General features: G+C 42.4%; 1 protein-coding gene across 1 annotated transcript; it reads left to right on the top strand.

Annotated features, from left to right (window-relative positions):
• The first annotated feature begins 20,202 nt into the window (after positions 1-20,202).
• LOC147440984 (uncharacterized) lies at positions 20,203-22,206 on the top strand. Its single transcript, XM_086482762.1, has one exon. The coding sequence runs from the start codon at positions 20,310-20,312 to the stop codon at positions 21,909-21,911; it is 1,602 nt and encodes a 533-aa protein (XP_086338888.1). The 5' UTR covers positions 20,203-20,309; the 3' UTR covers positions 21,912-22,206.
• Positions 22,207-24,050: the final 1,844 nt, after the last annotated feature.

The following is a 24,050-nucleotide window of genomic DNA, read 5'->3' on the forward strand; positions in this document are numbered from 1 at the left end:
GGGGATCATAGTCCTAGAGACTGATGATGTGGGCGAGGATACAGAGCATTTACTGATAACATTAAATGCTATGTTCCAATCCACCTATTCTAAATGGATGTGGGTACAATGTACATTCAACTTGGGTCAAAACCAAGCGAATAGGGCCCTTCGGAGATTCTTGGGGCCCCTATTCGCCTAGTTCTGACTCTAGTCACGTCACCTATTATGACATTAGCACACGGGACAAAACCAAGCGAATAGAGACCTTGAGGGATACTCCATGCCCAATATTTGCTTGGTTATGACACCAAATACATACCAATTTTGAATAGTAGTTTTGGCTTGCTTTTTCTTTCAGACATGGGGATCATAGTCCTGCAGACAAACGATGTAGGAGAGGATACATGTGAAGAAAAACTATTCACGTTCTTATACAACGCCCGTGCTCATCACCATGCACCAGAACTATCAGGAATGTTTAATGCAGAGTTTTCTATACAGAGGATCGTAGATTGCTCATTTGAGTACCTACAAACCCATTTGCAACAGTATGAGGCAATCGTTTGTGACAATTCCATGACAATTGATGGCATGAGATGTGCACCCAACCGGCCTTGACCCTGACAAGAGTGCGGCAAGGAGACTAAATCGTTGTCTAGAAAAGTGTCCCTTCAATGCACTGCTTGTACAAGACAGGTGTATGAAGCACTTAAAAAAGTGTCGCTTAGTGGAATTCAACCACGGGTTTTTTTGTTACTTGTACTTGCAGAAGAATGGTGAGGTAGAGACTTCCCAGTCATCAACTTTTGGTAGTTGCCCATTGGCGCCAGAGGAAGAGGTAGAGGATGTGGAGGTGCAGTTTGACCCAAAAGAAGAGCGGGTAGAGGTATTAAAGGAAACATTTGATGCGGGCTTAACTCTTGCTTCTCGTGCGAATGCAGCATTAGGATGCAAGCAAGAAAACCCAAATAAGGAAGTGACTTTGCCTCTGAATTGTGCTCCCTGCTTTGCTATGGCGGGCGACACCCACTACGTTATGCTCACAGATATCATGCATGAGCTGAATATACGGGAGGACTACTGCCTAGCTGCAATTGCAAATTTTTGTGAGGCACACATGGAATTTGTGGATGATGATGGAGTGGACCAATATCTTTTTGCTGACACAACTATCCATGACTCATAGTTCACGTCAGGGTGGCAACTGATCAAAGATACATTCAATGCAGCGAAGTCCGAAGAGGCCAATTTTCCAACAGATGAGCAGTTTCAATCGACATCAAAACAACTCGGCTTGGAAAACATGGGTAGGCCCGTGGCACCCAGAGCTCAGATATTGAATAGTCAGTCTATTCACTTGTGGGGAAGGTTGATGCTGGAAATGGACGAGAATCAGATGGTAATTTTTAAAGACATTCAGATGGTATTGGAGATGGCCCAGTGATGAAACATCATGATCAATATTTTTGTTGACAAGTGCTAGTGTATGACGATAGTTTCCTTAGAAGAGCGGGAGGATCACGACAAGGGATTGTCACTGGAGTACAAGGCAAGGATGCGGCGTTGTCTCACTACATCGGGCGTTTCAACCACAAAAAGGTTTGTAGAAACAATTCAAGTACTTGGCGATTGTACTCATCTCACTTACGGCCCATAAATGTTTTAATATTTTTTTGTAGATCATAATATACCACAAGGAATACTCTAAGGACAATGCAAAGTTCCCATTGTTTGCAATGAAAGCTATTACAAGATTATGTGGTGGGCACTCCCTCCCACTAAACGCAAAAAGACTAATTCTGATTGAGAAACAGTTTGCTCTACGCGTCTTTGGCATTGGGTATGGGTGCCAAGAACTCAGAGCCCCCTATTTCATGTCCTACACAGCTCAAGCTTTGGCTACAGGGGTTGAAGACCCGGAGAGATTAGATTCATACAGCAAGCGGCTGTTTATGAGGGAAAGAAGACGCCTGATGCCCGTGGGGATGCTGTCATCACCGGAGGAACGAGCTTGTCTACGGAGCTTGCACATCTAAGAGGTATAGAGTGAGGAAGAAGGAGGTGCATCAAAGAGGATAAAAATGACGGGCTCAGGTCCAATCTTCTCCCGCTCCTGACTCGTGACTGTCGCCACCTCACATGGTGCTCCCCCGCATTTGAATTTCCCCAAGCCATTTGTTTCTTCTCTTTGTGGATGTGTTGTAAAGACCGTGTAATTTTTGAACTCTTAAAAAGCTCCCTCTACCTTGCTCTATGAATAAGTCGTGTATAAGTCCATTGGTGTAACTATAATAGGCTATTGGCCTTATCCTTTCCTCCCCCATGTCAAGTGTGCTTAAAGTAACCTGTCCTTGCCATGTAGTGGGTTTTTCCATGCCTTGTGTGGACCATATTGATAGTGAGCCGTATGTCTTGGCAAAATATGGACCATGGTTGAACAGTATGTGCTGCATTGAAATAAAACAAAATGGTGAGTAGAGTACAATTTTAATTTTTTTGTTGTATACATAGCATGCTAACCCACCATGTAATGTGTGATATGTTGCCCACCCCACCCTGTAAGATAAGCCTTCTTCCAATTCAGCAAGGATGCTTGAAATGATGTTGTTATGGAATTGATATTTTACTATTTATTGCAATTGACAGGTGGAAAAGTCATGATCGACCTTTGTCTACGCGAATGGATATGTATCTTATGTACATTTTATTATTCAAGTGCTCTTTTATGAGATTTGGCCATTTATGACCGACTGGCCAGTTTGTACTCAATTTGGCCATTCAAGAAATCTATAAATGAAATACGTGCAAGAGGAAAATGGTCACTCTTGCATGGGGGGATATTCCACCCAGTGTCTGTGTTATTCTCCTCTCCTCTCCCCTCTTCTCTCTCTCTCTTGCCGTGCTGGCATAGCACTCTCTCTAGGAGGTGCGCTTGCGCCTGCGCTGTTGCGCTCTCTCTCTCTCTCTCTCTCTCTCTCTCTCTCTCTCTCTCTGTTTGCTTACGGCTTCGATTATGTGCTACAAGATATGTCAGGTATGTTGACAAGTCTGTTTTATGGTTTGCAGTGTGCTATTTTGGGTATTATGCAAGGCAGCCAGGCTTTCGATTGTAGCAGTGGTATCAGAGCTCTGTCTACGTTCCTACATATGCAAGTAAAGCTATGGAAAACTCTAAGAATTAGAGCTAAGTGGTTTTTTTTTTAATTCTTTTTTAAAAATTTTATCATTTTTTCTCTAGCATTGTAGAGTATACCAGTAAATAGCGTGGTGAAAGTTTAGCAACTTTTCTCGTCTTCAGACTTTTTGAATGCTCCGGAACTTTGAGGAAAACCTTGTCTCCTTCTTCGAAAGTAGCAAGACGACGATGCTCATCTGTGTACTTCTTATATCGATCTTGAGCTTGCTTAACATTTTGTCAAGCAACTCGAAGCATGTCAAAATGGTCTTGGAGAAAATCCTTCGCTTGCTGTGTCTTCTCCTTAGCCAACCGGACCGTAACAAGTGATCTAGGTTTGAAATCCATACAAAAGCATAAATGGACTAAACCTTGTAGTCACATGCTTTGAACTATTATAAGCAAATTCCAATATAGGTAAGTAGTCTTCCCAATTCGTTTGCTTCTTGCTAACGTACGCTCGTAGCATATCCTCTAGCACTTGATTAACTCTTTCTGTTTGACAATCCGTTTTTGGATGATCAACCGTACTTAGATTAAGTTCAGTTTCCAACTTTTGGAACACAGCCCTCCAGAAGTGATTATCGAACTTTCAATCTCTGTCACTAATGATACTAGCTGGAAGACCGTAGGGTTTATATATATGCTCTACAAATAGCCATGCTAATTCTGATGTCTTAACCGTAGTCTTAGTGGGAATGAATCGACCCATCTTTGTGAGACGGTCTACAATTACCCAAATGGCATCATGACCACGATTTGTAGTAGGTAGTCCTACTACAAAATCCATAGAGATACTCTCCCACTTACCTTGTGGAATCTCTAAAGGATGTAAAAGGCCACCTACCTTGAGGCACTCTGCCTATTAACTTGGCACTGTTGGCAGTTTAGTACGTACTGTTGAACATCATGATGTAAGACCAGCCAATAAAATTGCCGTCGAACTAAGGCATATGTCTTATGAATACCTGGATGACCAGCACTTGGACTATCGTGACACTCAAATAAGATTTGGCGCGTAGTGTCTGAGTCCTTTGTCACACATACTCTACCTTTGTAGAGTAAGTAGCCATCATCAATGGAAAAATTCTTCCATCGCTTAAGCTCTTCTTGAGTAGGGGTGGAGCTCTGTGTGTTGGAGTTTTTATCTGCGCATACGGAGACATGTTGATCTGGCTGTTCAGAGACATGTGAGTGTGAGGGATCCCTTTTTAAAACTGCACTCCACACTTTAGCATATGATTGATCGTGTGCACACTTGCCATGTAATGACTCCAAAAATCCACTCTTTAGTTCCGTGAAAGAAAGTGAATTAATCTGAGGCATCCGACTTAGTGCATCCGCTACTACATTATATCGCCCCTTGCAATATCGTAGCTTACAATCATAATCTTGAAGGATTTCTGCCCATCTAGCTTTACGGCCCTTCAAGTCTATTCGAGTAGTAAACCATTTGATACTCTCATGGTCAAAAACTACTTCAAACTCGGCACCATATAAATAGTGTCGCCACTTTCGTAAAGCGTGAATTATGGCATAGCGAATAATTCTGTTGAGCTCTATCTAACTTTTTACTTTTAAAGGCTATAGATCTTCCCTCCTAGAGAAGTACCGCACCAATGGCTTTATCACTAGCATCAGTCTCTACCACAAAAGGCTTAAGTGGCATTAGGCAAAATTTGGACTCACAAAGGGGCCCTTTAAGGAGTTTGACTTTACCTCTCTCTACCAAAACGGGCGCATGGATAAATTTTTGCAAACAAACTCCCAAGTTGAGGGAGGTTTGACAGTTAGAATGTCCTCTTTAAGCTCTATCTACTGATATATAGCACGCCATGAGATTCCTCATATTTTAGAAGATTTCTTTTTTTGATTCACTTAGATTCCGACAGAGTTGTCACCACATCATAGGTGAATCAAAAAAAGAATCTTCTAAAATATGAGAAATCTCATGGCGTGCTATATATCAGTAGATAGAGCTTGAAGAGGACATTCTAACTGTCAAACCTCCGCTAACTTTGGAGTTTGTTTGTAAAAATTTATCCATGCGTCCGTTTTGGTAGAGAGGGGTAAAGTCAAACTCCTTAAAGGGCCCCTTTGTGAGTTCAAATTTTGCCTAATGGGTCGACGATTGCTCGGATGGGAGCAGTGGCTATAGCTACCTTGAGCTGTTCAAAACTACGTTTTTGGGATTCTTCCCAAGAAAAGGTCTTACCTTTTGCTTTGAGTTGATCCGTCATAGGAACAGTGATTTTGGTATAGTCACGGATATACTGTCGATAAAATCCAGCCATGCCTAAAAATATTTGAAGCTCCTCAACCATGTTGAAATGTGGCCATCGAAGAATGGTAGCGACCTTGTCAGTGTCCATCTTGATGCTAGAATAAGAGATCACATGACCGAGGTTATGTATCTCTATTTTAAAGAAATCGCACTTGCTTTGCTTAGCATACAGCGCATGAGCTCGTAGTTGTTCAAACACTAATTGTAAGTGTTCTATGTGTTCATCTTCAGTCTTATTGTATGTCATAATAATCAATATCTAATTCTCCTAAATGATTTTCTCATATTAAACTGATCATTTAATGTGGGGAAGGCCAGGGGAGAAAAAGCTAGAATATTGGTTAAGCTAGCAGACCGGCCACAGTAGGGATCCAAACGAGGAAAAATAGGGATCCAAAGGGGGGGCCATCTGCAAAAGAGCCATGTGCAACAATGGGCTAAAAAGACCCTAAGGTTCAGCCCATTAAGACTTCCAAAATGCTAAGGTTCCAAAATTCAAAGGTTGTGTCCAAAGGTCAACCCTAGGGAAAATTGAATGCTTTGTGTGTGCCCTAAAAGTCTTTGCACATCCCTACATGGGAGGGGGCGAGCCCTAAAGGTAGGGGATGAGAGAGAAAGCCACACACACACACAGTCTCCCTTTACACAAAGGGAATGAGGGACACATGTCAGCTCCCTAGGCCACATGCCCACAAGGTGTGCCCAATTTCTATTGGATGACCCTTGAAGTGGACCAATGAGAATTAAGCTAGAGTAAATCTAGTTTAATTAATTTAAAAACATTCAATAAAAGAAACCAATGAGAATTAAGTCTCCTAGAAGACTATTGGGGAGTCTCCCAAGGGGACCAATGAGCATTCAGGAGCCCCATGGCTTGCCTGATTCCTATTGGCCAGGAGGCAAAGGGGTCCAATGAGAGTTTAGTTTAATTATTTAATTACCTAAAGCTCTCACAAAAGGGGAAAGGGGGACACATGTCAAAAGGCTATCACTTATGCTTCTTAATTGTAATTGGCTTGACTTGGGGAGGGCCAATGAGGCTTCAGCAAGAGCAATTAGCAAGAGGGCTCGCCCAAGAGAGAGAGAGGGCTGATTTTTGCAAGGCATTATCACACACACACACAAACAAGCTCATGTGTGAAGAAAGAGAAGGCTATCTCTTCCCAAGCTTTAATGGAGAACTCATCACCTACTCCAAGCTTGTGAGATAGAAACCTACATCAACACTCTCTTGGCATGTGGATGCAAATCCAACCAAGAGCCAAGCTTCAATGCATGCTCATCTCCTCTACCAAGCTAATTACTAAGCTAAGCTATGCTACATATGAGGGATTATGTGAGGAGATGTGCATCTTTCTCGTAAGATACTCCTTCTTCCTCTCAATCTACTCTCATACCTTGCTAGCTCTCACCATCTTCGAAGGTGTGTGAGGTCTTGGGTCTGAGAACGGGGATAATTCAAGTTGTGTTTGTTAAGTGTTTTGCTTAGTGCATGAAGTTTCCATCTTCATTGCACTAGCTAGTCTTGAAGGAACACAAAGAATTGTATTGTACAATGTCTCTCTTGATGGGAGAAACCATAATACAAAGCCTTTTGGAGGGGGGACCGGCTCCATGCAAATCCGGTCCTCAACTGTTGTCAATAGCTTAATTTCTCTCTCTTTTGAAAGTATTGTCGATGCTATCTAACTAGGTGTTATGCTTTTTGTTGCTCTATCCACCCAAGCACTCTTGTAATTCTCTTTAGGAATCTATTCTAATGAAATGCCCACTATGTTCATGCTAATTTTCCGCTACACATAAATTATTAGGCCATTAAATGTTACATTGGTATCAGAGCTCAAGGTTTCTCTTTTCTTGCTCAAGAAGGGAGGTCCTCAAGCTAGCTACAAATCGTTGGTATTATTAATTGCCTATGAGTAAGTAGAATAGGGATTTTTCAGCCTTGCAGTGCGCCTGCCTTTGTGCAGTTAACGGGGCATCACCGTCGAGAGCTATGGTCTTAATAGTGGAGTCCTACGGGGCTTGCCTACGGCTTTAACCACTATTGAGCTATTAGAAGCTTGACAGGAGCCGGTGCTATTTTGGTGTTGAAAGACCCTCTCTTCTATTCCTTGCAATTAATGGTATTCGAGCCGTGGGTACAGTAGCTTGAGTGCTTTTTCTAAAGGGGTAAAAGGAGTAGCAACTAGGGCTTGAAGTGCGAAAGTACACGTAAAAAGTTTACACCTAAAAGTTGTTAGAATGGCTGACAATAGTAAAGAGAGTGAAATTAATGTTGATAACTTTGATTTTGCTCATGAGCAAGCTACTAATGATGCTTCAATGCTTGTTAACTATCTTGTTACTAGGCTTCAACAAGCCATGGACAATCCATCTCTCCAAAGTGAAATGCAATGGCAGCTCCGTGCTCACGGGATTCTCCAAGCGCATCACCATGACGAGAGAACACCTAGGAAGCCTCCTTGTGAGACTCCCAAAATAGGTCTCTCTCCGATTTGGGAAGAAGAAGAGAATCCTTATGAAGGGCTCAAGAATTTACTTCTTGATGATGCATCTCCTTCCCAAAGGAGAACTCAAGAGCCTCCACCGAAGGAACGAGAAAGAAGCGAGTCTCCCGCCACCTCGGCGGAGATGGCTCCATGAAGACGACAGGCTAAACGCTCTCCATCACCACCAAAGCGGAGAAGACCATCGTATTCTTCCTCACCACAATTCGAAGAGGGATTATAAAAAGCAAGAGAAGAAAAATGTGAGAAATAGGACACCCTCTTCTCCATCTTCTTCATCCTCTTCCTCTTATGAAAGCTATGGTGAAGATGACAAAGATCAGGACAAGAAAAAGGCGAGAAAGAGGTCACCCTCTTCTCCACCTTCTTCAAATTCTTCACCTTCTGAAGAAAGTGATGGTGCAACTTTTGAACCATCAAAAAGAAGAGGCCATAGTAAATCCTATGCCGCATGGAAGAGGTTGTCCAAGCTGAAGAAATTCAAAGAGGGAGGGAAGAGCATCTCTTTCCTTACCTATGATGGTACCTTTGGTGCCACGGACAAAGTCTTGGCCTTTATCCAGCAATTCGATGCGGCGTTTGGAGATGAGGGCTTCACGGAGTCCTCTAAGCTACGCCATGTAGCTATGCACTTTCAAAAGTCCGCCAGACAATGGTGGTCTAGCCTACGAGCCAATGGTGAAGCTCCACGAACATGGAAAGCTTTAAGAGCTTCCATTATGAAGTAGTTTTTGGCCACCGATGCCAAAGACAAAGTACTCACCGAATGGCGAAGCTTAAAGCTCTCTCCCAATGAATCTATCCACAAATATGTAGACAAGTTTTGGTACCTACAACTCAAAGCCATTGTCTTCAAAAAGTTGGATTTTGGAGAGCAAAAGCAACAATTTTGTGCGGGCTTAACCGAAGAAATGGCGGAGTATGTCAACTCCCAAAGACCACGTACCATATCGGCGGTAATACACCACACTATGGTGGCCTCTCAAATCAATTTCCAAACGGGGGCAAAAAGAAATAATAAGCCCCCGGAAAACAAGGGTTCCAATGAGCCTAAGGGGAAGGACAATGTCCAAAAGTCTCCTAAGGGCAACTCCAACAAAGCTAAAGAGAAGGGAGTTTACAAAGGTAAGAATAAACTCTCTCCTGAAGATCTTGAGCGTTATCATAAGGATAACCGATGTTTCAAGTGCGGCGAACAAGGGCATGCGTACCACGCTTGTCCCCAAAAGAACAACTGCCAAGATCCTCCTAGAGCTTCCTTGGTTGAAATCCAAGAGGAGGAAATTCACCAAACTCATCACAAAGGATCTCCTCTATGCCATGCTTGGGGAAAGGTAAGAGAACATGATGCTTTTATTCTCTTTGACCCTGGTTCTACTCACAATTTTATATCTATGGAGTTAGCCACCAAGCTAGGCATACAATCCTACGAGATGGGAGATGTCCTACCCGTAGACAGTGCCTTCAAGGGCAAGAAGCTTCAGTCACTCCCTTAATCGGGAAATTGAGGCTTCATGTCCAAGGCTATGTGGACAAAGAGGACTTCTTTATCTCTCCTCTCAAGCATGAGGATGTAATCCTAGGGGCACCATGGTTTGACCGCCTGGTTGCCGATGTTCAATTTCCTGAAAGGAGAATCTCCTTTAAGTTCAGGGAAAAAGACATGTATATAAATGCTAAGGAAATGGGTAACACCATCCCCATTGTACATACACCAGCTTTCAACAAGTCAATAAAGAGCTCTATTTCCGTGTACATGATTTTTGTTAAAGATTCTCAAGATGTTTTTATTGACGACATCCCTTGTGACCTACCTCCGAAACGAGGTAATGATGACCATGCAATTGAACTTCTTCGAGGAAGTTCACCGCCTAATAAACCTCCTTATATAGTTTCTCAAGATCAACAAGAGGAGATTATGCGGCAAGTGCATGAGTTAGTTGAGAAGGGTATGGTTAGGCCAAGCTCATCTCCATTTTGATCACCTGTGCTATTAGTGCAAAAGAAAGACGGCACATATCGTATGTGTGCCGACTATAGAGCACTAAATAGGATCACTATCAAGAATAGGTTTCATGTTCCACGGGTAGAAGACCTATTTGATAAGCTACAAGGATCGACCTACTTCAGTAGGATTGACCTAAAAAGTGGCTATCATCAAATAAGGATAGTTGATCAAGACATTGTAAAGACCGCTTTTCGTACTACATTTGGTCTTTACGAATACATTGTCATGCCTTTTGGCTTGACCAATGCACCATCCACATTTAACCGCTTGATGGAGAAGCTGTTCAGGCCTCATCGAACCTTCACTGGAGTGTTCTTTGATGATATTATCATCTACTCTAATTCATTGGAGGAACACAAGCAACACCTCCAGGTAATATTTCAAGTTTTAAGAGAGAATAAACTTTATGTTAATCGAAAGAAAAGTGAATTTTTCTTGCAAGAGATTCAGTATTTAGGTCACATTATCTCTCAAGATGGCATCCAAATGGATCCATCCAAGTTAGAGGTAACAAAAGGATGGCCTAAACCAAGGAATCTTCATGAACTAAGAAGCTTCATAGGTATGTGTGCATACTATAGACGCTTCATAGAAAAGTTCTCACAAATTGCAGGACCATTACATGACCTAACAAAGAAAAGTGTTAGGTATACATGGTCTGCTAAGGAGAACAATGCTTTCGAAAAGCTTAAAGAAATGCTTATCTCTCAACCTGTGCTTACATTACCGGATCTCTCAAAACCATTTGAGGTCCAATGTGATGCTTGTGGTGATTGCCTTGGAGCTGTTTTGCTCCAAGAAGGGCACGCCATAGGCTATGAGAGTCGAAGGCTCGATCCTGTTGAGCAAGCTCTAGGCATATACGAAAAGGAACTCCTTACAGTTCTACATGCCTTAGACTCATGGAAGCACTATTTATTGGGGACTCCTTTCATTCTGCGAACGGATCACCAAAGTCTTAAGTACTTCATGACGCAGACCAAGCTCTCCGACAAACAAATGAGGTGGGAAAATTTCCTTTCGCAATTTCATTTTCATATTGCTCACATTGCTGGCAAGCATAATCAAGTAGCTGATGCACTCTCAAGATGGCCGAGAGTGAATGCGGTTTCCATAGCAACTCACAATGATCTATCTTCAATGATAGATGAGTATGCTATTGATCCCGATTTTAGAGATGTGATTTCAGCCCTTGCATTAGGGAAGAAAGAAGAACCATTTACTTTACAAGATGGTTATCTTCTCTATGGCAATAGACTATGTGTTACTAACTCACTACGTGAGAAAGTAATGTATGAATCTCATGCTCCACCTTATGCGGGGCATAGAGGGATTCAGTCTACCTTAAAGGGAATTGAAACATATTTCTATTGGCCTACCATGAAAGTGAACATACAACAGTATGTTTCCAAATGTGTGGTATGCCAAAAGACAAAATTTGATAGAGGGAAGCAACTTGGATTGCTTCAACCCTTGCCAATCCCTAATTCATCATGGGAGAGCATATCCATGGATTTTATCTTTGGATTGCCTAAGTCTATCCATGGGAATACGAATATGGACGATAGTAGATAGGTTTAGTAAACAAGATCATTTTATACCTGTCAAATAGACTATCAAAGCCCATCAAATGGCAACCCTCTTTATTTCACAAATTTTCAAGTACCATGGCTTGCCCATGTCCATAGTGTCGGATAGAGATCCTAGAATGACCAGTAATTTCTGGAAGGGTCTCTTTGAGAATTTAGGAACAAGGCTAAATTTCTCTTCGGCCTATCATCCACAAACTGATGGCCAAAGTGAAATAGCTAACCTAACCATTCTCGATCTACTAAAAGCCTATGTAACGGAAGTAGATCAAAGATCCCAATGGGAGAAGTACTTACCCTTAGTGGAGAAGTACTTACCCTTAGTGGAGTATGCTTACAATAACACTGTACATACTTCCACGGGAAAAGCACCTTTCGAGGTAATTGAGGGAAGATCAAAAAGTCCCTTGCTACTTAAGGTACATGGGAAGATCTTCGCTGCAGATGAGTATAGCCGAGACCTACAATAATATTTTCAAAAGATTAAGGATGCTATCTCTATCTCACAGCAAAGGCAAAAGGCTGCTGCTGACAAGCACAGAAGAGCCCACGCCTTTAAAGAAAACGATTGCGTCTTGTTAAAGTTTCCCAAGGCTCGATTAAGGCACACAATGGGCAAGAATCCTACGGGTCACCAAAAGTACTATGCTAAACTAGCAAAAAGGTACTATGGTCCCTTTCAAATTCTTAGGCCAATCAATGAGATGGCCTATCAACTCAAGTTGCCCAATCATTGGCTCATACACAATGCTTTTCATGTGAGCCTATTAAAGCCTTACAAAGGAGAGCCACCTCAAGAACCAACTATTGAAGACCCACCAGAGATCGAGGACCAAGAAGAGGTGCTGCAGCCCGAGTCCATTCTCCGACATGAAGACAAGGTACTAAGAGGCGGTAAGACTATCCGATGATATCTTATTAAGTTTAAGAATTATCCTTTTGAAGATGCTAGATGGATGCAAGGCATACAATTAAAGGATAACCTAAACCTTGTCAATGCTTACAATGCTTCCCAAGAGTAAGCAAATGTACAAAATGTTAAAAATGAACAAAGTTTTTGTCTTAAAAGACTCTCTTTTTCTTTATTTGTGCACAAAAATAAAGTAGTATGCATGCTTAGATCAAGTTTGCGGAGACGACGTCTCCCAAACACCAAGTAGAGCTTGTCACTCTACTATGGAAGACTGATAGGACTAATGTGTAGACATGCTTGCGGCAGCCTCAGGCTCTCAAGCGCCAAATGGACTAGTCATCCATTGTGGAATGATGTCGTAGGGTAACATAGGGATCCTCTACCCGCTAAGAAAAGAACTCATGAATATACTTTATCTTCTCTACACCATAGTCGAGGGCGACTATGATTTCAAGAGAGAGGTAATGTCATAATAATCAATATCTAATTCTCCTAAATGATTTTCTCATATTAAACTGATCATTTAATGTGGGGAAGGCCAGGGGAGAAAAAGCTAGAATATTGGTTAAGCTAGCAGACCGGCCACAGTAGGGATCCAAACGAGGAAAAATAGGGATCCAAAGGGGGGGCCATCTGCAAAAGAGCCATGTGCAACAATGGGCTAAAAAGACCCTAAGGTTCAGCCCATTAAGACTTCCAAAATGCTAAGGTTCCAAAATTCAAAGGTTGTGTCCAAAGGTCAACCCTAGGGAAAATTGAATGCTTTGTGTGTGCCCTAAAAGTCTTTGCACATCCCTACATGGGAGGGGGCGAGCCCTAAAGGTAGGGGATGAGAGAGAAAGCCACACACACACACAGTCTCCCTTTACACAAAGGGAATGAGGGACACATGTCAACTCCCTAGGCCACATGCCCACAAGGTGTGCCCAATTTCTATTGGATGACCCTTGAAGTGGACCAATGAGAATTAAGCTAGAGTAAATCTAGTTTAATTAATTTAAAAACATTCAATAAAAGAAACCAATGAGAATTAAGTCTCCTAGAAGACTATTGGGGAGTCTCCCAAGGGGACCAATGAGCATTCAGGAGCCCCATGGCTTGCCTGATTCCTATTGGCCAGGAGGCAAAGGGGTCCAATGAGAGTTTAGTTTAATTATTTAATTACCTAAAGCTCTCACAAAAGGGAAAAGGGGGACACATGTCAAAAGGCTATCACTTATGCTTCTTAATTGTAATTGGCTTGACTTGGGGAGGGCCAATGAGGCTTCAGCAAGAGCAATTAGCAAGAGGGCTCGCCCAAGAGAGAGAGAGGGCTGATTTTTGCAAGGCATTATCACACACACACACAAACAAGCTCATGTGTGAAGAAAGAGAAGGCTATCTCTTCCCAAGCTTTAATGGAGAACTCATCACCTACTCCAAGCTTGTGAGATAGAAACCTACATCAACACTCTCTTGGCATGTGGATGCAAATCCAACCAAGAGCCAAGCTTCAATGCATGCTCATCTCCTCTACCAAGCTAATTACTAAGCTAAGCTATGCTACATATGAGGGATTATGTGAGGAGATGTGCATCTTTCTCGTAAGATACTCCTTCTTCCTCTCAATCTACTCTCATACCTTGCTAGCTCTCACCATCTTCGAAGGTGTGTGAGGTCTTGGGTCTGAGAACGGGGATAATTCAAGTTGTGTTTGTTAAGTGTTTTGCTTAGTGCATGAAGTTTCCATCTTCATTGCACTAGCTAGTCTTGAAGGAACACAAAGAATTGTATTGTACAATGTCTCTCTTGATGGGAGAAACCATAATACAAAGCCTTTTGGAGGGGGGACCGGCTCCATGCAAATCCGGTCCTCAACTGTTGTCAATAGCTTAATTTCTCTCTCTTTTGAAAGTATTGTCGATGCTATCTAACTAGGTGTTATGCTTTTTGTTGCTTTATCCACCCAAGCACTCTTGTAATTCTCATTAGGAATCTATTCTAATGAAATGCCCACTATGTTCATGCTAATTTTCCGCTACACATAAGTTATTAAGCCATTAAATGTTACACTGTAAATGAGAATGTCATCAAGGAAAACCACAACAAATTTTCCAAGATGGGGACGTAAGACACTATCCATGAGTGTCATAAATGTAGCTGGAGCATTGGTTAGACCAAAAGGCATAACCAAAAATTCAAAATAACCAAACCGTGTTCCAAAGGCAATTTTGGAGATATCTTGCAGTAGGATACGTACCTAGTGCTATCCTGAACGAAGATCTATCTTTGTATAGTATCTTGCCCCGTGAAAACCTATCCTTTCAACACAAGTAGGCTACCTTTTCTTGTTATACACAACAAGGGTCAATAGCTTGATGGTAAAGTGTTGGCCTCTTACCCTCATGGGATGGGTTCAACCCTCCTTCATGCAGGGGTTAAGCGGGCCTTCCTACGTGCGCAGCCAACGGAAGCCTTCGGAGCCTTGGTGCCGTCGAGGTGCCAGTCGACCAGACAGTGTGTACACTAGGGGGAGGCTATAAGATAGCATGGTTGGGTGGAGACTAGCACACGCATTACCACCGCCCTTTCAATGTGTAAGTTTGAGAAAATTTGTGAGTTGAGATCAACTCCTATCCTCTTGATCAAGCTAATCTCTTCATCCCGTTTTCTTTGTGGTGTTGTGAGGTATTGCAGAGGCCAACCCGCCAATCCTACACAATGTACTATCCTTTTGTAGTGTTGTTAAATGCCTTGATATCGAGCGTGGCCCTTGTCAGTGCTCTTGCCCTTGAACCCCAGTGATACTAATTGGTTGGCTTCCCCATAGTTGTTATGATAGATGAGATGAAGACCATTCGTCCCTCCCTATTGTTAGCACTCATGAAAACAAGGTTTGAAGTTGGGTAGAGACATTCCTTGAAGCTAAATTGATCCTTAGCTAAGTGGGTAGTAAAACCACTTTAGAACTTTGTCTAGATCATTCTGCTTATCATATTCAAAGCTAAATCACGATAAAGGCAAGTAAGAATGTCTTACAAAGTTTGTACTCGTTTAGGTAACTATGTAATTTGGCTTTTCTGTGCAAGCTTGCCAAGGTGACTTTGCATAAAAATTTTAAGAGTTACCATCGTTTTGTACTATTGTTGAATGCCTTGCTGCTAACCCCGACAAGATGATAACGGATCTAATTTAGGGGCCCGTGTTTTAGAGGGTCGTCATCATGACATGGCTGTCAGCTTAACACCTTCTTCCATTGACCTTCGGGTTTTTTGACAAGGATGCACAACATTGTTGTAAGCACGTATAGAGCTAGAAGAGAGAAAGAGGAGGCGCTCATAATGTACAAGAACTTGGACTTGATAATAAGCTTAATATTGATTATAATACTTAATACTTTATTAAGAGAGCTAGATACAAGACTTTGATTACATGACTTGAATACAAGACAAGGCTTGATTGCAAGGACAAGACTTGAACATAAGAACTAGAAGAGGGATTTCCTCATAGGAGCCTCGCAACTGGTGTTGGCAAGATTGAGGGGCTTGTGGCCCAAGACCCATATATATACTAGTGCTTGAGGAGGTTAGAACTTTCTAGGTTCTTCTTGAGGAGGTTAGAATCTTCTAGAACCTTCTTGATCCTTCTAGTTCTTCTGGAACCTTTTAGATCCTTCTTCAACTTTCTAGAGCCTTTCAGAAACTTCTAGATTCTTTTGGAATCTTCTCCAAGTTTTTAGAAGCTTCTAGAATCTCCTTGATACTTTTAGAACCTTCTAGAACATTTTGGATCCTTCTAGATTCTTCTAGAGCCTTCTAGTGATGATGTAGACGATGACACATGCGATAACATAGGCGATGATGTAGGCGATGACATCAGCGATGCTGCATGCGATGACACAAGCAATGATGCAGGCGATGACATAGACGATGGTGCAGATGATGACACAAGCGATGACATCAACCATGATGTAGCTGATGTCATAAGCGATGATGCTGTCTTCAAGAGTCTTCCAAAAATTTCTTCCAAGATCTTCCATGACTTTCCAGAATCTCCTTAATGATTTCCTATAGGAAACTCAAGAAGACCGACTCTCAAGCCCCCATGACATTATCCCCTCCTCTAGCGACGAGTTCCACAAGGAGAGGTTTTTCTTCTTGGCATGGGAACAAATCTTGATGGATGGTTGTTGATGGTACTCATGAAGTTTGGATCAATGGCAATATCCGAGTACTAAAACATGGAAGATTGCATAAATCCGCATAGACTGTGGAAACTGGAGAGGATATGTGACTAGATTCACTTGGCCAATTATAGATGAACGTAGATCACGGTGGAGAAGCCACACTCGATCCTTAATTTCGTATAGTGGATGTTGCATTTGATGTTTGTCCACAGTAGCTTTATACCTGTGTTGAGCTCTTCTGATATTTACTATGAATTCTTTGTGAATGCTTTGTAGATGTGTAGCTAAATCTGTGGCAGTCCGATTCTTCACTCGATGATTCATGTTGACATCCATCATTAGGTGATGATGATAGTTGATTGTACATCGATGATACTACTCTATGGCTTGATTCACCCCCTTTGTTTGTCCATCACTTTGTGGATGATTGGATAAAGAGAGGTTAATCTTTACAACTTGAATCTTGAACAAGTCTTTCCAAAAGCTTGATAGAAACTCTAGTCCTTGATTTGAAACAATGTCACTTGGAAGTTCATGATAGCGGTAAATATACTCAAAGAAAAGCTTCCCCATTCCTTTCCCTATGAATGAAGAAGGGTGATAGCCTTGATGTAGCTTGCTAAGCTTGGTTTCAACAACTACTTCTTCAAAGCGTGTTGAGAGAAGTGCGCCAATGAGATTAATTTGAGAAGCACCATCCGAATAAAGTTTTGGTTGCATGCATATAAACAGCTCCGCTTGTTGGAAGAAGCCTCTAAAATTCGATCCTATCCCATCATACCTTTCAGGTAAGTTGTTCTCAGGCTCCTTTCTTTGTTGTGGTCAATTAGTTGAAACCACCGGAAGATTTTTGAACGAATTGGCTTCTTGGACTGATTATTGAGGCTCTTGCACTACTAAACTTGGAAAGTGTGGTTTCTCTACTTGACCCCTTGGACTAGACAAAATCATGGGTGGATTTTGGCATATAGTGGCTTTATGGAGTTCTTGCACTGGGGGTTGAAGCTCTTGAGAATGGCATGGGGGTTGAAGCTCTTCCACCACTAGACTTGGCAAGTGGACTACTCTTCTTTTTGTTGTGCATGTAGCTCTTGAATTTGTTGTTGCACCTTTTGCAAGGTGGATGCAGTGCTTTCCAAAATAGATTGTTGCATGGCTAGGTAAGCCATGATGGCAATCTTGCCAAACTGTTGTGAGCACGTATAGAGCTAGAAGAGGGCAAGAGGAGGCGCTCATAATGTACAAGAACTTGGACTTGATATAAGCTTAATATTGATTATAAGACTTAATAATTTATTAAGAGAGCTAGATACAAGACTTTGATTATATGACTTGAGTACAAGACAAGGCTTGATTGCAAGGACAAGACTTGAACATAAGAACTAGAAGAGGGATTTCCTGATAGGAGCCTGGTGTTGGCAAGATTGAGGGGCTTGTGGCCCAAGACCCCTATTTATACTAGTGCTTGAGGAGGTTAGAACTTTGTAGGTTCTTCTTGAAGAGGTTAGAATCTTCTAGAACCTTCTTGATCCTTTTAGTTCTTATGGAACCTTTTAGATCCTTCTTCAACTTTCTAGAGCTTTTCAGAAACTTCTAGATTCTTTTGGAATCTTCTCCAAGTTTCTAGAAGCTTCTAGAATCTCCTTGATACTTTTAGAACCTTCTAGAACATTTTGGATCCTTCTAGATTCTTCTAGAGCCTTCTAGTGATGATGTAGATGATGACACATGCGATAACATAGGTGATGACATCAACGATGATGCACGCGATGACACAGGCAATGATGCAGGCGATGACATAGACGATGTGCAGATGATGACACAAGCGATGACATCAACGATGATGTAGCTGATGTCATAAGCGATGATGCCGTCTTCAAGAGTCTTCCAAACTTTCTTCCAAGATCTTCCATGACTTTCCAGAATCTCCTTAATGATTTCCTATACGAAACTCATGAAGACCGACTCTCAAGCCCCCATGACAAACATCATTCATGTTGATTGGCAATTTTCAATGAACCACTTGACATGCATCATGATCATTTGATGTTTGGCATGCCTAGGCGCATTTGATGGTGTTTGTGTTCACATACACATATCTTGCCTACATAATAAGAGATCATTTAAAAATAGCTTGAGCCTTATAGTATGCAAATTCTTGAGTGCAAATTGCACTTGTTTTGCACCGAACGTCTTGACATGCCTCACAATCAATGATGTTTGGCGAGCAATAATGCTATGTTCACAACTGCAAGTGTTGGCCTTTGCAAGTATTGGTCATTGCTCATTTCTCGAATGATTTCAACTTTTGTTGTGTTCACGACACAGGGGGCTAGGCTACATTTTGGATTTTGCACACCCCCATTGGTGAGAGTTTACTACGTTTATTCATATTGGCATCATTCGGAGGGCAACAAAGGTAGAAAGGTGCATTAGATAGGCTTTCAATCTCTGTAGGGCCTTATGTTGGTATCTTCTTCCTCATGTACTTATTTCTAGTAGCTCAAAGCTACCTTTACATGCAATTTTGTGTCACTAATGATCAGGGTTCAATGGAAGGATCGGTCACTACAACTTGGTGCATGTGCTCTCTCTCTCTCTCTCTCTCTCTCTCTCTCTCTCTCTCTCAGCCTGCGCAGATGCAAGCCGTCGATAGTAGCTTCCGATGGAAAAGCATAGTGAGCCCACCAGCGGCCCACCAGTTGTATCCTTGGTTAATCTGTCGACTATCTTCCTATCCTTGGCCCTCATTGCCATACCTTCCGATGGCCTCTTATGAGATCGCAAAGATCTATCTGATGGTAGAGAGAGAGAGAGAGAGAGAGAGAGAGAGAGAGAGAGAGAGGGAGGTCAAGGTGGGTGCTATTGATAGATGTATGGAGAGGTAGATAGAGAGATAGGGAGGTATGGGGGGGGGGAGGAGAGATGCCAGAGAGGGTATTTTCAAAAGGGAAAAAGTGCAAGCACTTCCAAAGAGCAGGACACGACAGGTAATCTGCACTAATATAACGCTTCTTCACCTCCGACAATCGGCATGGCACCAAGTCCGCCTTCACGTTCAGCGCCGATGGTAGCCGTTTGAGTGGCGGGAGCAGTATTGATTGATCCGAGAACTCTGCACGCTACTGACAGAGTCTCTCTCTTAAGTTCTCTCACTAAAACGGCAGGCTTCACGAGGCATGTGTGCGCTCCACCGGCCAATTGGCTCTCGAACACCCTCACCGTACCTCTCTTTGTTGAGTAGGCATGTGCGCACTCTGTCTCTCTCTCTCCCCCCCCTTCTTCTTGGTGCCTGTGCTCTCTCTCTTCTTCTTCTTCGCTTGCTACCATAGGCTGTCAGGCACTGGTGTGGAAGGTGAGGGGAGTCTCACTTGTGCTTTGCTAAGGCCTTATGTGGTGCAATGTCGCAAGCCATTTGCACATGTGAATGCGCTTGCAAAGATCGAATTTTTCTTTCTGGTAATCAAATTCTTTGAGTGGTCTGCAGACTTCGATTCGATTTCTTGTTGCTAATTTTCATATTTGACCGAAATTCTGCACACGTCGTCCACTTTGCACGTTACACGCAGCTTCACCCGTGACCGCCATCGCACTTTTAGCTTCAGACAGCGGAAGGTCTGACTATTTCATCGTTTCAATCTGCTGAGCGTCTTCTGCGTTTTCCCTTTTCTTCCCGCCTGGCCATGTCTTCAATCCCTGCTACCTCTCCCTCGCCTTCTCTATGGTGCCCTTCCTGCCATGTCCTTGTTGATAATTTCTCTCATCCTTGTCCTCTCTGCGGCCTTGACTCCATCACAGAGGTCACAGACCCCCGCATCATCTCCATACTTGGCTTACTCCGTCACGAAAGCAGCCCAGACAGCAGTAACGGAGTTGAAGACGGCGTTGCAGATTTTCAACGTAGCCCATCCCTTCGCATAGAGGAGTCGAATCTCTATATTTCTTCTCCTCGGCATGTGCTTGCGTTCTTAGCCTTCTTGGCAAGGCTCACTCGTGTTGAAAACACAGTAGAAGATCTACCTGCTGGTAGCGATTCTCCATCCTCCTCTTCCTCTTCTTTGACGGTGGAAGATGATGAAGCTTCTGGTGAAGTGCGTAGCTTTGAATTTGAACAGTCTGATGGAAGCGGTGAAAGCATATTCTCGGGTACACATGCGCTTGGTTTTGGTGAAGGTTTACCTGGTGGACATGGCCACAACGATGATTTAGATCAGCATTCACATCACAATCACAATGAGGGTTTCTTTAACCCAGTCGTTGATTTTATTTTGCATCATGTTGTGCAAGATGAAGCAAATAGATATGGTTCTGCACCTGCCTCCAAGGATGTTGTGGCTGCATTACCTACTTTGAATTTCTGTAAAGATGCTCCTGAGGAAGAAGATGCATGCTGTGTTGTATGCCGAGAAGTGTTTGAGTCTGGAGAAGAGGTGAAAGAGTTACCATGCAAGCATATTTATCACTCTGGTTGTATATTACCATGGCTTGAAATGCACTGCTCATGCCCTTTATGTCGTAGAGAGCTACCCATTGAAGATACCTCCGGAGCTGATGCAGAGGAATCTATGGGGCTTCCTACCGAAGCCGGAGAAGCCAGCCTTGCTTTGTTTGAGATTTCTGGTGAAGGGATACATGTCCTTTCATTCGTTTTGTTTGGTGGACATACAAATGAGGAAGAGAATTCGCAAACACAGGCATCGACAGGAGATATCAGAGCACATAGTGAAGATGCAGATGCCAATGTAACAGATCATGAAACTGAAAATGAAATGTCAATATCAGATAATCAAGAAGAAAGAATGGACCCAAAAGCAGGTTCAGGTAACTTGGAAGCTTCAGTAGAATGGACCAGGAGCGATGGAACAGCAGTTGAAACTAGAACAACAAACCAATTTGAAAGGTCTTCAAGTGAAGGGAGTGAGACATTATGTGGCCATGATGAAAATGCATTGCAATTCGTGGATGCAGAATTTGAGAGGCCAAATAATGTTTTGGCAGGGGTGCAGAATACAGAAAGTACGAGTCAAGCAGTAGGGGCAATGCTGTCTATAGTTGACAGACATGGATCAAGAGCTGGCATTGAAGCAAGTGGGGATGAGTTTGGGGCAGTTGAAGGTCATGACGGCACTAGGTCACTTTACGATGGATTAGACAGCTCATCAGGATTATACAATTTGGAAAACTCTTTAGCACCTAGAGTGCGAAGCTTCTTCTCTTGGGTTTTTGGAACTTCTCACTTGTTTAACTTAGATGGGGCTGATGCCAACAGACACTCTTATATGTGAGATTGGTCTCGGTGGTTACTTGACGGGTCAACTTCTGAAATTTGTTGAAAGCTTTTGGATATGGTGTTCTTTTGGATCTTTACAATAAGATCATGTCCATTTTAGTGCTACATTAGAAAGAGGCTTTTGGGCTCATTTTCTTAATTTGGCATAGAAGAACAGTACAGATATTTTTGTATAGCTTGACACGCTGATGACATTATACTTTTTTGTTGGGCTGATTTTCAATAGCCAAATTGTACAGCAGAAGCTAATATCTTGTTAGTAAACATGCGATCTACCTATTACGTAGCAATTGTTTGGCCATTTGTGAGGTTGTAAATTTTTTCCTTGTGATCTTAGCAGGTTGATTCCATTACTTGACAATGGCATGCTGTACAGGATGGTACACTTGTGACTAGCTCAAATCCTATGTGGTGCTTGGAGACGGAAGACGACAATGGCAACTTTTCGCCTGAGATGGGTTTGCAACTTTCATCGGTACACATCTCGCGCAAGTTTGGGATGAGTTGAATTTCGAGAAGGATGCCGTACAAGTGTTCTGTGCTGGTCAAATTTCATATCTAGTTTGTTTTGACAGCGGCACATTCATTTTCTTGATTGAGAATGACAAATGCATTGCAGAGGAAACTTAAGAACATATAAAAGCATTGTTATGTCCAATGTTGGTAGAGACTTATTTTCCATGTGACCAGCTCAAATTCTACATCGCGCTTTGATGACAAAGGTGGGCAACTAACTCAACTTCTTCTCTTGACGTTGGTTTAAATCTTTCATCTATACATGTCATGTGCAAGTTTGGGATGAGGTGAAGGATGCCATGCAAATTCTGTGCTGGTCAAATGAGTGTGTGTGTGTGTGTGTGTGAGAGAGAGAGAGAGAGAGAGAGAGAATGTTTAGAGCCTCTCTCTCTCTCTCCTCTTTGAATCACTTTTCTCAAGCTTTTCGCTGTTTCACGATGCATCACATCGTGGTGATCAGGGGGGCAATAAGCAGGGGGCCTCGCATGATACGGTGCTGCCCTCACTTGACCATGACAGTGGACACTGCCAGAATTAAGGGGAATTTTAAAACCACCTGTTAAGGCTCTTTCCTTGTGCAGAAGGAAAAAAAAAAGGTTTTGGTCAGCGGGTTCTGACTCGGCAAGTATGTTAAAAATGTTGGCTACAGCACAAAAGGTGGGTCCAGGCAATTGTGCATGAAGAAATTAAGGGATTCGACGATGCGACAAATAGAGTTTGTGCTGAAGCTCTTATGTTCCTTCTAAGGCTCATTGAAGGTCTACACCAGCACTGGGGTCAAGAAACTTGTGCCAGGGTTATGGACCCATTTCCCTCCTTTATAAGTTTGAAGGCTAGCCCTCATCTGTAGTCATGTATGCTTGTGTATAACCTTTATTGTGATAAATAATCACATCCATTCCATCTAGGATCCGTCTTGGTCGAAGTCGACATCTCTGGTTGCACCTTCGGGCATTGATGTTTGTGATGTATGCTTGGTGCCACAGTGGAGGTGATCTTTTATAATGGAATTATTATTAAGGTTACCTGATATCTCCCTTTAGGCACATGGGTGAGACTATCTTGAGGAAGAATTTCCAGCCAAAATGGGAAAGAAGTAGTAAGTGGAGACTGGATTTATTGTATTTAGCAGATGAAGCAAGATAAGAAGAAAGTTCTCGACTTCAGGGAGTTCAAGATGATGCGCTCAGGAAAATAGAGATGAATTTTTCATTGGTTTACCATTACGCTGCAAGGTGATGTACCATACACATGTGTTCCTGATCAATAGTGATTGTTTAGCATATTATCGTACATTTTCAGGGACCAGAGTCTTCAGACCAAAGAGCATGACAAGGTGATGCAGGTTGATAATACGGTGGCTTCAAAATGAAGAGATGTTACTGTGTTAAGCATCTCCATGGATTAAAGGTAAGGCGCCATCATCTTGATTAATTTCATCATTTATTGAGGGTTGGATCGGACAATGAGCATCATAATGATGATAATGGTGCAGTCAATATATAAGAGGGACATGTGCATGCTAACAGTGGCTGTAACCATAGCATCGGAAATGAAATCAAACCTTTTAAAAGGGCTCACCTTTCAGGTTGTAAGCTCTTCGTTTTTGGAGCAGCTC

Source organism: Adiantum capillus-veneris, chromosome 15 (genome assembly GCF_014529385.1).
Source record: "Adiantum capillus-veneris isolate H3 chromosome 15, ASM1452938v2, whole genome shotgun sequence".
Taxonomy (NCBI): Eukaryota; Viridiplantae; Streptophyta; class Polypodiopsida; order Polypodiales; family Pteridaceae; genus Adiantum; species Adiantum capillus-veneris.